At 47.0% G+C, this 14,215-nt stretch overlaps 1 protein-coding gene across 1 annotated transcript; it reads right to left on the bottom strand.

The window, feature by feature from the left end:
• Positions 1-3,485: 3,485 nt before the first annotated feature.
• On the bottom strand, positions 3,486-13,510 carry lonrf2 (LON peptidase N-terminal domain and ring finger 2). Its single transcript, XM_070838425.1, has 12 exons — positions 12,766-13,510; positions 9,826-9,944; positions 9,428-9,550; positions 9,118-9,273; positions 8,318-8,537; positions 7,448-7,547; positions 7,123-7,237; positions 6,883-7,004; positions 6,396-6,582; positions 6,158-6,292; positions 5,866-6,015; positions 3,486-5,751 (listed from the first exon to the last, which is right to left on the bottom strand). The coding sequence occupies exons 1-12, from the start codon at positions 13,508-13,510 to the stop codon at positions 5,593-5,595; spliced, it is 2,331 nt and encodes a 776-aa protein (XP_070694526.1). The 3' UTR covers positions 3,486-5,592.
• Between the last annotated feature and the right edge of the window lie 705 nt (positions 13,511-14,215).

Here is a 14,215-nt window from a genome sequence, read left to right as displayed (position 1 = left end):
GTGCGTGCGTGCGTGCGTGCGTGCATGTGTGTGTGTGTGTGAGTGTGTGTGTGTGTGACTAATCTGTGATCCTTGTATAACACACACACATAAACACATAAACACCATGACTCTGCAGCCACAGCTGTCAATCAGGTCACACAAGGACCAGATGAAAGTCGTCCTCGAGGTGCTCGTGTCTGTCTGTCTGTCTGTCTGTCTGTCTGTCTGTCTGTCTGTCTGTCTGTCTGTCTGTGTCTGTGTCTGTGTCTGTGTCTGTGTCTGTCTGTGTGTGTGTCTGTCTGTCTGTCTGTCTGTCTGTCTGTCTGTGTCTGTCTGTGTGTCTGTCTGTCTGTGTCTGTGTGTCTGTCTGTCTGTCTGTCTCTCTGTGTGTCTATCTTTGTGGTGACCTTGAGACAGAGGACGTGCTCAGGAGGTCAGAACCTTCTGGTTTCTCACTTCAGGCTGTTTGACGGAGAGACAACAACAACAACAACAACAACAACAACAACAACAACAACAACAACAACACACACGTTTTGTCTCGACCTCGAGCTGAAATAGTCCCAATAACAAACGTTCATCACATGAATGACGTGTGTGAACACAGGTCCCTCACAGTCTTTCCTCCTCTCATGCAGTATTATTAACTCTGGAAAAAGAATCACATCAATCCTACACTTCCCCTTTTTTATGACTCCGTCCTGTCTGCACAAGGCTGTGTGTGTGTGTGTGTGTGTGTGTGTGTGTGTGTGTGTGTGGACAAGTCAAACACTGAGCAAACACTGTCTGTCTGTTTGTATTTGATATGCAACTGCTTCCTCTTTTACAGTCTGCTGTGAGGAAGCTGTGAGTGTTGTGAAGGTGTCTGGAGAGGCTGGAGGAGCGCTTCATATTAACACCAGGATTAAGATCAACCAGTTCTGTTTCGAAACGCCTGATGCCCCGGTGCCCTTGAGCAAGCCACGTAGCTGTCTTCATCAGCGCCGGTGCAGCCTGTCAGGACTGGGGGTGTGTTACTGTGTGGAGGATGAGGTACAGCACTGAGGGCAGCGGCCTCACAGAGAAACACTGCTGTAGTTTAACTTTCTCATCTCACCACTAACGGCCCTGATTCAAATTCTAATCCCAGTCAGAGGCTCCTAACATCTTATTCTGGCTCCTGGTGTGTTAAAGAGGCCAAATGCACAAATGCATCACAAATATTGTCCAAAATCTGGTTGACTTCTTTCCTCCCGTCACAGAAATGTTACCAGACTGAAGGAAGGACCGACAGTGTTTGGACAGATTAACAACGTAACCTGTTACCCTGCAGCGACACTGAAACATACAGTGAAAGTACAACAAATCAAAAACAGAGGCTGAAGAATAAGAATGTTAACAGTAGAAAATGTTCATGTGCTTCATCATTTTTCAAACCAACAAAAAGAAATCGTGTGAGCACCGGTGTGAAAACGAAGGCATCTGATGGAGCTTTGTGGGTTTAGAGCACTTGTATCTAAAGGTTTATCCCCCCTGGACCTTGAATGTGGTAAGCAAATGTCTTGGTTATGAGTCGTCTAACATGTATAGTTATTATTTAGTCCTGAGGGTGACGCCAGAGAAAGGTTCACTGCCCAAAATAAAAAAGGGGTTCTTCCTCTGAAGAGCATGAATGTGTCGGTCTCATTATATGCTGGTGTTTCTCATGTAGACGTGGATAGAGCTGTTAGAGGTCAGATGTTTTACCAGTGATATTAGCACTTGTTTCATTGTAGCTTGTCAAACGCCAAAATACAAGTGAAGGACGAAGCTGGAGCTGCTGATGAAGAGCCGGACAGTTACAGCTCAGGTTTCATGGTAAAATGTCTAGCTCAGGTTCAAAGTGCAGACTGTGCAGGGCTGTTTTACAATATGTCTGATCCAACACCCTGATCGATGCTCAATAACACACCACCGCCTGACGGTCTGAATACAACCGTCTTAGAAGCAGTTTAGCTGGAGTCTGATGGGAAACTTTACCTGGAGGGTGTGATGAAGGGAAAGGAAAAAGGAAAAGGTAACCATGTGCTAAGAAAGGGCTTGGTGGGACAGCATCAGGGGAACATGCCCTCACTTCCATCTCCTGACCTCTGGTAACGGGCTCCTCTGTACGTGAAGTGATGATTCACCTTTTTACTCACAGTCAGAGGACTCAGCCAGCTGTTAAGGCCACTTCCTGGTTGGTTTACTGTTAATGCTCTTAAATAAAAGCTCTAAATGATAAGAAAGGTTTGCTACAGCAGGGTTTCCCCTTCTGTTACTGATCATACTTATTATTATTCCACTGTGTGTTTACGAAGCTGTAGATGTGACCTGGTGAGAGATGTCGACATCACTTCCTTCAGATAAGATCAAACTGGTGTTAGGACGCGTCGGATGTTGAGTAACATTGTGTTCATTGTGACGTTCTGTCAATACAAGTGATCACTTTCAGCATCTCATTGGCACCAGTGTTTGTCTTCTCCTCTGAGTGTGAACCCTTCATGAACTCAGTGCCCTCAGCTCCTCATCCCACCTGCTGTTTCTCTGCCTAACAGCGCCCCCCAGTGGCCCATTGCAGCCACTGTGTCCTGCAGCCAAGCGGCTTCAACTACAGCAACATCCCCAAATTCACTTTGCCCAGCAACAGCCTCACAGAGCAGACTATATAAAACACCTTCAGAGGAGAGGAAGCAGGAAGGTGCTTTGTGTCTAGACGACAGCGGTGATACAGACTGCTGCCTCGTCTACACGAGCTGAGGAGACACCTCATCAGTCCTCTGCCCGCCGCTCTTCCTCCTCATCCTCCTCCTCCTCACTCACACTCAGTGGTGGATCCTAACGGTCCACATCGGGCCTGGAGAGCTCAGGTCAGACTCAGGTCTGCTCCCTTCGCTTAGACCGGAGATGATTTAGTGTCAAAGCAGGTTAGGAGAGGAGTGAACTCTGATGTTTCCCTCTGAGGAATCACCGGTCACTTTGCTGTGTCTGACCTGAACCTGCACCTCCAACATATTTACACAAGTTATTCATGTTTAGGACGTACGTAAAGTCCATCCAGTGACTTCTTTAACGAGGTACAAACCAGTTTGTTGGGCAACTTCCCAGGAAAAGATATTTGATCCTAATGCAGGAAAATTTGTGTTCATTGTAAATTTTATTTCTCTGTTAAAGACACAACATGTGATCATTTCAGAGTGGTGTACTGAAGAAGGTGTCACTGCTTTCCCTTTACAGATCTGATCTATTGCACAAGCATGCAGTGGTTATTTCTGAGGCTTGTAGATCTAAATGCCCTTGAGCAAGCCACAGTCTTGTTTGACCACTTACCTGCTCGATACTTCGCAAGCATCCAGTCACATACATGAGGGAGTGTAACAGATGTGTGCTGAGGAGGTTGTTGCTGTACGGGAACGTTCATCTACCCATCTTTCTACAAAAGATCTACAAAAACTGTGCAGTCTGTCTCCGCAGGATGAGCTAGAATAACAAAACAGAGACAGGGCTGAATGTGTTTTTCTTTATTTGCAATAAAAAATAGGTAAAAGATCTCCCTTTACAAATACAGCAGGGAAACGCAGCACGTGGTGAACCCTGCCCCCGGTCAGAGAGCAAGTGACTGCAGTGGCGTCAAACATTTGGAAGGACAGAATTATACAGAGAACCAGTGGATTCACATGCACGCTGAGAATGCACCTACAGCCACGGCCGCCCTGCCAGTGTGACTTGACGAGCTTAAAGTCGAGCACAAAGTGAGGCCGCTCTTCCCTCCTCCGCCTCGGAGCGCTTCGTTTCATTTCACGACTTGCAGATATTGTTCAATTGGAACCACCAACGCTTCCCTCAGCATTTATTCATCCTCTGTTTAGTTTAACAGGTTTACATTCAGTGTTTCTCACCAAAACAAACTGAGTCCTCATAAAAACATTTGCAATGCTGATGTGAACATCAGCGAGTCACCTTCCTGCCTGCTGCTTGCTGTTTGCTGGCACACTGCTGCATTTCTTGGCCTGCGTATCAACACTGATCAGTGGAGCAGCTTGAGACCGTCAGCAGGAACCTGCACCGGGTGAATGTGGGTAATTACGGTGCAACGTTTAACCCATTTTCTTCTTCGGTTTTTGACAGATCAACAGGTGCTGAAGCGCCCAGACACGCAGCACTGCGCCCATAAAGACGAGGAAGAACCAGCTTTGCAAATGGTGTATGAGGAATGATTTGTAATTGCATTATAGTGTGCATGGAAATGTACTGAGAGAGATAAGAGAAAGAGAAAGAGAGAGGGGAGTGAACTGTTCCTTAAATAAAACATTAAAAAGGCCTCCGAGTTACATTGATATACATATAAATCACCCAACTTAAGATTTCACCATACACATACACTTAAGGGCATAGCAAAGAGAGAAACAAAAATACACAATCAACCCCTAAAACTAAGTCTGTAGTTGAAGTCCCAGAGGTATGCTACAATGTAAAGTTCCAGATCAACAGTATCTGGGAGGATGCACTTGCATCTGCATTTTCCTTAATGCTAGCAGAACTTGTGATAGCCCAACCTGTGTTCAAATTTCACTGCTCTCAAAACGAGTGGAGCAGCGTTTGTTCTCGCCAATGGTAGCGTCTGGTTTTTAGTGTTACAGCGGGCACAATCACAATCCTATCTCAATGCAACGACTCCCATGGCACCCATCGCTTCCTATCAGAGTCTGAGGTACGCGCCCGCCACCGAGTGAGGCAGCTGATAGAAAGCTCCGGGTTTTTGCACATGAGTTTTGGCTCAGTCAGGAAGATTTAGAGAAGCAGCTGACGCGTGTTCACATACAGGAATCTGACCTCATGTGCAACTCGCTGAACGGATTCTGTAACTGTAGGAGAAATAAGTAAAACATCCACATATTGCAGCCAGACCTGTACATTCACTTATGTGTGTGGCCGTCACGCCGAGTGTTTTTGCTTCATATTTCAGCAGGTGAGTTTTTTTGTTCCACTGTACCTGTGGAGGGACTGTCACAGTGGAGGGGCCGCCCGGCAACGAGGCAGGCAAACGTCTTATGTTAAATACTGCTTAGTGTGTGTACGAAAAATTGATTCCTCTTCAACCTGATCCTTTTTGCTCAAACTGCTTTCATTAAAGCAGGTTTTTTTTGTTCCTTCGTAACGGAGTCAGGCTAATTACCTAGAAGTGACCTTTAAGGAAGTCAAACAGCTTGGCCTGACAGCGTTTACCTCCGCCCCAACAGAGGGCGGGAGGTGAGAGGTTACTCGTTCAGAGATGTGTTGTAGCTTAATTCCTCCCGTGAGAGGATGTGGGTGGGGGAGGGGTGGCTGGATGAGCAGACAGGCAGACGGACAGACAGGCGGACGAGAATCCAGGAATGTGCTCGTGCCAGCGGCCCGGCCCACCCGACGCTCTCAACAGAACTGACGTGTGCGCTCAGAAAGGCTGCATGACACCGGAAAGAGTTCATGAACGGATGCGACAGTGACCAAAGTAAACAGATGAGTAAACACGTAGAAATGACTGGATGAACCTGTTAATGAGTGACCTAGTTAGTAACTGCATAGAAGCCCGAGCGGTCCCGGTCCCGGTCCGTCCCCCGAGCGGCTGGGCCATCACCGCGGCCTCTTGCGGGTGACGAAGATGAGGACCCTGCGGATGGCGATCAGGCGGTCCTTCAGGGAGGTCATGGCCAGGATGGTGAGCTGGGCTCGGTTCTCCAGCGGGAGGACGGCGAGCAGCCACCAGCACCAGGCCGGTCCACTGGGGCTGGCCTGCAGGAGAGAACAGAATCTTTTTAGAGCATCTCTTAATGGTCAGTGCTCCTTCAGGTCTTCGAGATGAAACGGTCAAAGTAGTGAAGCTACACTATGCGGGCGTTAGCGGACCTGTGGGTCGGGGTCTTTGCTGGGAAGGTGTCCGAAGTGGCTGTGGATCTGGCTCTTCATGTCGTCTTTCAGGGAGGTGAACCAGCTGCTGGCCTGCTCGTACACAGAGTCGTGCAGCTTCAGGAGCTCCACCAGCCCCTCCCCCTCCACCTGATTGGACGGAGATATTTGATTTATTATTTTAAAACTCCTTTGACCAGAGGAAAGATGGCACAGGGTTGAGTCGAACACATCCACCATATATATAGCATGATAAAAAAAGAGACACAGGCAGCACATCGTCTCAGCCCACCTTCTTGTCCTCCAGGTACTCGATCTTGGCGGTGTTGTAGCCGTCTCTCTGGCCGTGGCTGAGGACCTTGAACCGCGACACACCAATGGTGTCGACCACTGATCGACCATCAGGAAAGAACTTCACATCTCGCACCTGAAAAAGGATTTATCTTTTATCTTTCTGACTGCATACGGCAGAATTAGCAGAATAAGATCTGTAGCAGAAAGGAAGCTGAGCCAATGAGACAAACACGCACCTGCAGCATGCAGCCGTAGTCGGCAAAGCCTTTGAGCTCATCAGCTATGCACATGCCAAACTGCTTGGTGCCCGTCTCCATTGAGCGGCGAATCATGAGACGGTAGCGCGGCTCAAACACGTGCAGCGGGCAGGGGATGGTGGGGAAGGCCATGGTGCACACAAAGATGGGCACTTCCTGGTTCAAGCTACAAGAAACACAGTGAAGAGTTTGTGTCCATCTAAAGCATTTTAAAACCACTTAATATCATCTGGAACTGGAGTGGGCAGAATTCACCAAATGAAAGTGTAATATAGCGAACATTGTTCTGCTTCATCGATTTCATGGCTGTTACGAAACAGTTTGAATGTTTGCTGGCTAAACAGCTCGTTTTGATCCTGTGATCCTTTTGATCCTGGTGTATTCTAAGAATAGAAAATAAACCATTTCATTGTGTGTGTGTGTGTGTGTGTGTGTGTGTGTGCATTTGCATGTGTGAGAAACTGACTTGGACAGCTCCTTCATCTCCTCCTCATGGATTTTCTTCCTCTCTGCCAGCTCATCTCCTAGGTAACGCTGCAGCACTTCCTCCATCAGCAGCGTCTTGTTGTAGCCCCTAGTGGCCAGATACTGCAACAACACAAAACACCGTAAAGACGCTAATTATTGCAAACTCTGGCTACAAATAAATGTTCGTTTAATTAAACAATATTTGCTTGATTAATCCTTTGGGGGGGGGTGTGCGCACCTCAGACAGGTTTTCTTTGCACAGAGGGCAGTTGGAGTTGTGGTCCAGGCAGCGCTCCAGACATTTGAGGCAGAAGGTGTGTCCACAGGGAGTGGCTACTGGCTCATAGAACAACCTGGAGGACAAACAACAAGAAGCCAACAGACAAACCCAAACATGATGCACCCACTGGCTGTTAGCCACTGAAATCATGGCTTAATGCATCACATGCAGATACATGTCTCCGTAACACAGTTGCATTCAAATATAAAGAAATTTAACCTGTGAATACTGTGCGTTCATGCGGTGTGTGTGTGTGTGTGTGTGTGTGACACTGGACTGTCACCTCATGCACAGCGAACACTCCATGTCTCCACTGTCCAACAGCTCAGCAGGAACCATCCTCCCTCCACACACCAGGGTTGTCTGAAGGCTGCTCGTACCGTCTGTACAAAACATCACAACATCAGGATCATTCGCGTGTGTTTGGGTTATTTATGTTATCCCCGGAGGGGGGGGGGGAGACAGACAGAGAGAGAGACAGACAGAGAGAGAGAGGGGGAAGATTTCTATTTCAAGCTTGTGCAACCCTTCAAAAAACAACAAGTATGAAACCGTCTAGGCCTGCAGTGCAAATTTGATATTGGGGTCATTTTCAGTCCAGGGCTCATGACATACTCAGACACATGCTGAATCACATGGCTAAACTTTCTGCTTGTTTTTCTGGAGTGAAGCTCAGTTCTGTTGTCGCTGCAGTTTTAATGAAACTTAAGTTCTTTGCATCGACTGTTTGTGGAATATGTCGGACTTATCCAGCCACTCTCAACAGATTAAAACAGACAGCAGGCTCTTCTCTGGCTCAGGACATCTCCATTAACTTAATGACACACTTAATACAGTGAAGAAATTACAGTTACAGTTCAATCACTACTTGTTGGTTTTCTTTTATATTGCAACTTAAAATAACTGTTGTGCTTCCCTGCATTCGCTTGGTCATTATTACTGTATATATGAAAACACATTTTGGTCAGTTTAATCATTTCTTCACCTATTGATAATGACCTAATTAACATTACAGGTGCTCCCAGACTTCAAGTAGAGACCAGATGTAATAATAAAAGAGACCACAGGGTTCATTATAAAGTCATTCATCCACACTCAGTGTTATGGTACTTTCATGCACATCATCAGAGGAGTGAACCTCAGATTCTCCTACCAGGTCTGAGCAGTTTGGAGGGGGGGTTGAAGATTGCCGAGGGTCCATCTCCGCCGTGTTTCCTCTTAATGCCACCGGGGGGCGGCGGCAGTGCAGCCAAGACACCGGCCAGACTCTTGGTGCCCCCCTCCCCTGCGGCAGGGTCCGATTTACCGGGAGCAGACAGTCTGGAGGACGAGTCGTCCACCGGAGCGCTTTTAGTCACACTGAACTCTGAGTCCTGGACAGACAGACGGACAGATTAGTGAGCTGGATGATTATGAGGGGATGATCACTTTGGCTGCCTCCCTTTGCTCCAGTGCACCTCCATTCAAAATATCAATACAAAATATAATATGTGGTGGGAAAAACGACTGGTTTTAGTTTTAACACAATAATTTGCATGTTTCCATGACAGCTGGAGAAAAAAAAAACAAAAACAGATACCTGTAAACTGATGTAATCACCTGAGGCTCTGTTCTCACTAATCCTACTAATTAAACAAATGTGGAAAATGCCCTTCGTGTTTTGAAATGTCTTCCCCTCATGCAAGTGTTATCGGATCCCTGGGGGTAAAGGACTTAGAGGAGCCATTATTATACAAGCAGCAAAGCTTATTCCTGACAGCAGCAGAGAAAATATACTGAGTGAGATGTGCTCAGATAAGAGCAGCACATTTCCCAACGTCTTGTATAACTGGCTTATACACAGAAAAATACTCCAAATAAAATGTTAAATGGAATAAACATGAGTGTAGGACTAGCATATATCATATTTGATATGATGTAAATCATTTGAATGTGCTGTTTGTGTGCAGTAACCTGTGAGGAGGAGCCAGGTCTCTGTGTGAGGGGCCTCAGGGACCTAAGCAAGGCGGGAGGTTTGATGAGCCGGGTTGCCAGCCCCCCCTGCAGCGGGTGCAGCGGCGTTGGCAGGTCCTCATTCTCAAACACAGAGGAGAAGAGCTCGCTCAGGACCTGCAGGATGAAACGAAGCGAGGGGCTTTATAAATGCTGACAATAACACATTTGTTTTAGTAGGATGAATGTTTGTTACGGTGGATTTTCAACAAAACCTGCTTCATTATTGGGATGTTTACAGCATTTTATCATTCAAATGGGATTCTTTTACCTTTTGGGCCTCCAGTTTGACTTTGGTCCAGTCGGGCTTTAGTGCCACACACACCAAGTACTCCTGTAACGCCTCATCGTTGCGGCCTGCTTTGCTGAGCGCCGTGGCTTTCAGACAGTGAGCCTGAAAACAAACACAACCATAAATCCATGGGATGTCAAGTGTTTCCAGTGAAACAGGTTTGATGTGGGGGCAGAGTGCCTCCTGCGACCCCTTGTAGAACAACTTTCTGATGCTTAAGAACATTAAATCCTGGTGAAAATATGTTTAAAAAACCCTCTTGGTTATAAAGTTAGAAGTTTTGAGCTCTAATGTAGCTACATGGTGCCTTTTCTCTTTATTCAGACTCAGGTGTTTCTAATTTAGCCCTGCAGATTCATCTCAAACATGGATCCCACCTTTGTCCAGAGAGGCTTTATCCTACAGAGGCTGTTGGCGTCCTGCACTGCTTGACTGAAGTTTCCCATCTCCATGTGCAGCTCAGCCCGCTGGCACAGCAGTCTGCCTGAAGAGGGCGCTGTACACCACAGGGAAACACACACACACACACATACACACCAACAGGACAGTGGTCAGGATTTTTTTCTGGGTCTGGCAGAAGTAGGGCAACGATGTAACACGTGACATGAGACCTATTTCACATGTGAGAATACTATGTACCTTATGTAGTTATTGCCAGAGGACAATTCCCCGTATGTGCTGCTAACCACATAACCAAACAGGTCCGTTTACCAAACAGGGAAATGATACACCTTACCAACTGTTGTGCCAATAAGTACACCGTGTACCCAGTTTGCACTTTTGGCATCTCTTTGAATCCTGGGTGCCTGCATCATGTTCTTTCAAACAAAGAAGTCTGATGATTCAACCAGGGACTCAGATTACGTGGCTTTAGTCAAACAGGTAAATACCAAACCAAAGGCCTCCTCAGTTATCTCGGAAGATTAAACCCATCTGACAGTGAACTGAATGAACGATGGATGAAATAGAACTGCTATTTGCTATTTAAAACGGCACAGGCGAAGAAAGGCTGAAATGTTTTAGAGCTTTAATAAAAAAAAATTTAAAAAAAGGCTTAGTCCTTCGCCCTTGACTCTTAAAGATCCTGAAACCCTTTTGCAAAGTTATTTGAGCCCAAGGCTGGATCGCTCATCTCCCCAAAAACTGAACAGAAGGTGAACAGGCTGACTGAGCCGAGTCAGCTGAGACTCCATGAGCACAAACAGTTTGACTAACAGACAATATTTACATGTCTCCAAACTGTTGTGCTAGAATCGCACTCTGAGCAGCTTTTCTGTGAGACTGCAGGAATAAACATTTGTAACATTGTTCCTGGAGGACGGATGCTTCGAGATTTAAGTCCAGCAACGTCTGTTTTCTCCTGTTATTTATATTCATTTGTACTGAAAATAAACAGCACTTTACAAAAGTCATTTCCTTTAATAAGACAATGTTCGGATTTGTTGGTTGTGGTTTGTAAATACAACATTCAAACACTGAAAGCCAACCCCAGATTCACTCTTCACTATATTAGTGATTCTTCTGCGCTGTGTCAGCCATTTTTTTAACTTCCTTTCGAACGTCTGGCTTCAATTTGGTTTGGTTGGCTGGGGGCTACACACCCAATGCCCAGAGATCGATGCCAAAAAATGTCCAGAACACAGCAAAATCTGAAAATACAGGCAGACAGCAGGGTTTCTGCAGATACGCACTCCGCCACGCACTTCTAGTGGGTGATGACTGAGGGAGATTATTTTAGTCTGTACGATGTTTTTTTAGACAAATCCTTCTCTTTCTGGCTTCAACATCTGACTACCTCACATGTTTGACTAAGTAAATAGGTTAATCCTCTGACTTGGTGGTATGGTACTGTAAAGGAAGTTGCTTTTTACAAAAGAGATCAGTAGTTTTTCCAATATCAACTAAACATCTGGTTCTCTGTTGCTCTTGGTCAGTGCAGACGTGTTTTTGAATGCTAATAGTACGTGCCTCTCTATGGTTTGCTGGACTGCACCACTATGAACAGGTTCTTGATATCTCTAAAAGCTTCAGATGATAAAAGGGCTGCACAGGAGGTGTAGCACACAACCACCAAGAGGAAAAGGACATTTTCCTGAAAGGCACAGGTTGGATCACAGCTACACTCGTGCTGACATCATGAGCCCATTATGTTCGTCCTGCATCACAGATACCAGAAGGCCTCCTGCTGCATTTGTTGGGAAAACATTGTCTGGCAGCGATAAAGCTGTGAAGGCCTTCTGTCATCCCGACACCTAGAGTCCTTCACGAGACAGAAGGCATGAATCAATATTGATCTGGGGAGAGAAATAACTGAGAAGGCGCCACCTGAGCACTCAAACCCACAAATAGTGGCTGGAACATGCCGCTTTAATTGATGCTTTCCCCTCCAGTGGAGCAATTTCTTAAACCGACATGTGCATAACACCTGAGATAGCCATCGGTGCCAGTGCCTTGTTTCACCCCATAAGCTATTCAAGGGCCAGGGGAAATAGATATTTAATGTGACTCTAATATGTAGGCCAGAGGTAGAAAGAGGTCGGTTCGGCTTTCTGTGAGAATTCAAACTGTGAAACATGAGACTTGCCGTGGCCCGCGATTAATGAAACACACTGGCATGCTTTATGTAATGTGCCAAAAGAACAGAACATTCTGCTGTTCAGCTCAGCAGGTTCAGGAAAACAGCTGCTCAACGTGCCAACAATCCCAAAGATGTAGCGAGTAAAGATCAAGAATTAATCCACCTTCTTTGTCACATATAATCACATCAAGGAACAATCACACTGACATGATCCTGTAGATTTAACTGCGAATGTTAAAGGAAGTTATTTTAAGTTTGTTTGTTTATCACTGTTGCCGCTCCCTGAGTGTTATCCAACACACCACCGACTGCCAGCTTATGAAACACCATCAATAAACAGAGGGGTTGTCGCTTAGGTCCAGTTTTGTATGTCACAACTGAGGAATGTATTCATGCAAATGACGTGCAAATAAACACATTATGCAGATAGAAGAGGATCGAATGACACAGAGAGCTTTTATGTCTGGTGAGCTTTCCCACAGTGCACAAACCTCCCCAGCACTGAAAGCACAAGACTAGTTATGCATGTTGCTTAGGTAACTTAATGATGTACGGTGTGTCATGTAACGCCTGACCTCAGTGCAGTCTAGACATGCAGTGTGGCGCCACCTATGGGTGACACTGGGAAGCCGGGCTGGGGGAAAAGTAGGTCACCTTTACGAAACAATGCCATTTTGATCATCATTAACACACACACACAAAAAAAAAGTTGAACACGTGAAAGGCTGTGCGCTCTTACCTAGATCCACCGCTGCATTGTACTTCTCCAAGGCATCCGAGAGCTTCTGTTTCTTCCACAAAACCTCTCCTTCCACCCAGAATTTCCTTGCTTTACTCTCAGTTGCAAACCATTTATTCAGCAGGCCACTGAGGACGACGTTTAGTCTCCTCTCGTTTTGCAGTCCGTCTTTTTTGTTCATCTTTTGCTTGCAGTGTGCACAGTTCTTCACACAGTCGTCCTCTAAGCAGTGTTTGCAGAAAGTGTGTCCGCACTCCACGGTGGTGGGCTCATGGAGGAGACACTTGCAGAGGCGACAGGAGAACAAGTCCAGGGCTTCATCCTCCCCACACTCCCCATCACTCTCAAGCCCGTCTTCCCCGCCGCTGCTCTTACCGTGCCCCTTAAACGCCCCATTGATGCCCAGCTCCTTCTCACGGAGAGTCCGGGCGATGGTTTCCACCAGGAGGGGCAGCTCCTCCGGGCGCAGCTTGCCCAGGCTGGCCGCGGTGCAGTACGAGTCTAGCGCCTCGGATATCCGCCCGGCGCGGGCCAGAGAGTCCGCCTTCCTCAGGCACAAGCCCCTGTCCGGCTGCTGGAGGTCTGCGAGCTGGGAGCTGTAGATCTCCACAGCCAGGTTAAAGTCCCCGGCCCGGTTGGCCTCCTCTGCCACCTCCAGCATTTCGGGGCAGATCCCCGCAGCCCCAGGGTGGGAGAGCGGGTGGACGGAGAGGTCCACCTGGAGGGATCTCACTCCCGTCTCCATCCTCCTCAAATCAGATAGCAAGACGGCAAAGAGGTTCTCACACACACTCCCGAGGCTGCTCAGAAATCATATCGCAAACTAACGCAAACTTTCATTTAACGCCATGTTGTCAAATCGAGCCCGTGGTGGAGCCAGACTCTCCCGGCTGGACGCTGGAAGCAGGTCGGGACTCATTCCGAGCCACACGACCTCAACCCCAGAACACAGGACGCCTGAGTGACATCCCTGTAAACACCGGCTCCCTGGAGGTAGATGGTCAGTGTTATCCACCGAGCTTTTCACTTATATCTGTTGTTGTAAACTTTACAAGTTATATCGATTCTCTTTTACGATTCTCCAGCTTTTTTAACGTTCAGCGGAGAGCCGGTGGGTGCTTAGCAAGTAAGAAGCTTATTTTCACACCGACCTGTCGCGTTAACTCGCCGTTAAAACACCACATAAACTGAACAAAGGCTAAGTTTAGGTTGTTTTTTGTTTTAAATACCACACAATGCCGAGGATAACCTGGACGAATCTCCGCTGCGGAGCCACAAGCGCGTCTTTGCTCCGGTGAAGCGCAGCTGATCAACCGTTGTTTTTATGTAAGAGACCCCGCGAGCCTTAAAGCCGAGAGCTAGCTAACGTTCCGGCAGGTTGCTCAACTACCGAGCACCGGCTGTCCCATCCCCGCACGTCGAATTCCTCAAGCGAACTCGTCTCAACCCG

Source organism: Pempheris klunzingeri, chromosome 10, assembly GCF_042242105.1.
Source record: "Pempheris klunzingeri isolate RE-2024b chromosome 10, fPemKlu1.hap1, whole genome shotgun sequence".
In the NCBI taxonomy this organism is placed as follows: domain Eukaryota; kingdom Metazoa; phylum Chordata; class Actinopteri; order Acropomatiformes; family Pempheridae; genus Pempheris; species Pempheris klunzingeri.
Note: the sequence above shows the minus strand (reverse complement) of the source record. Positions and strands in the feature narration are given on the sequence as shown.

Coding starts and splice junctions, on each gene's coding strand:
- lonrf2 (XM_070838425.1), bottom strand. CDS start 13,510: ATGGAGACGGGAGTGAGATCCCTCCAGGTGGACCTCTCCGTCCACCCG. Junction 7,005..7,122: donor GCAAAGAAAACCTGTCTGAG/GTGCGCACACCC, acceptor GTGTTGTTGCAG/TATCTGGCCACTAGGGGCTA. Junction 5,752..5,865: donor GCAAAGACCCCGACCCACAG/GTCCGCTAACGC, acceptor TCTCTCCTGCAG/GCCAGCCCCAGTGGACCGGC.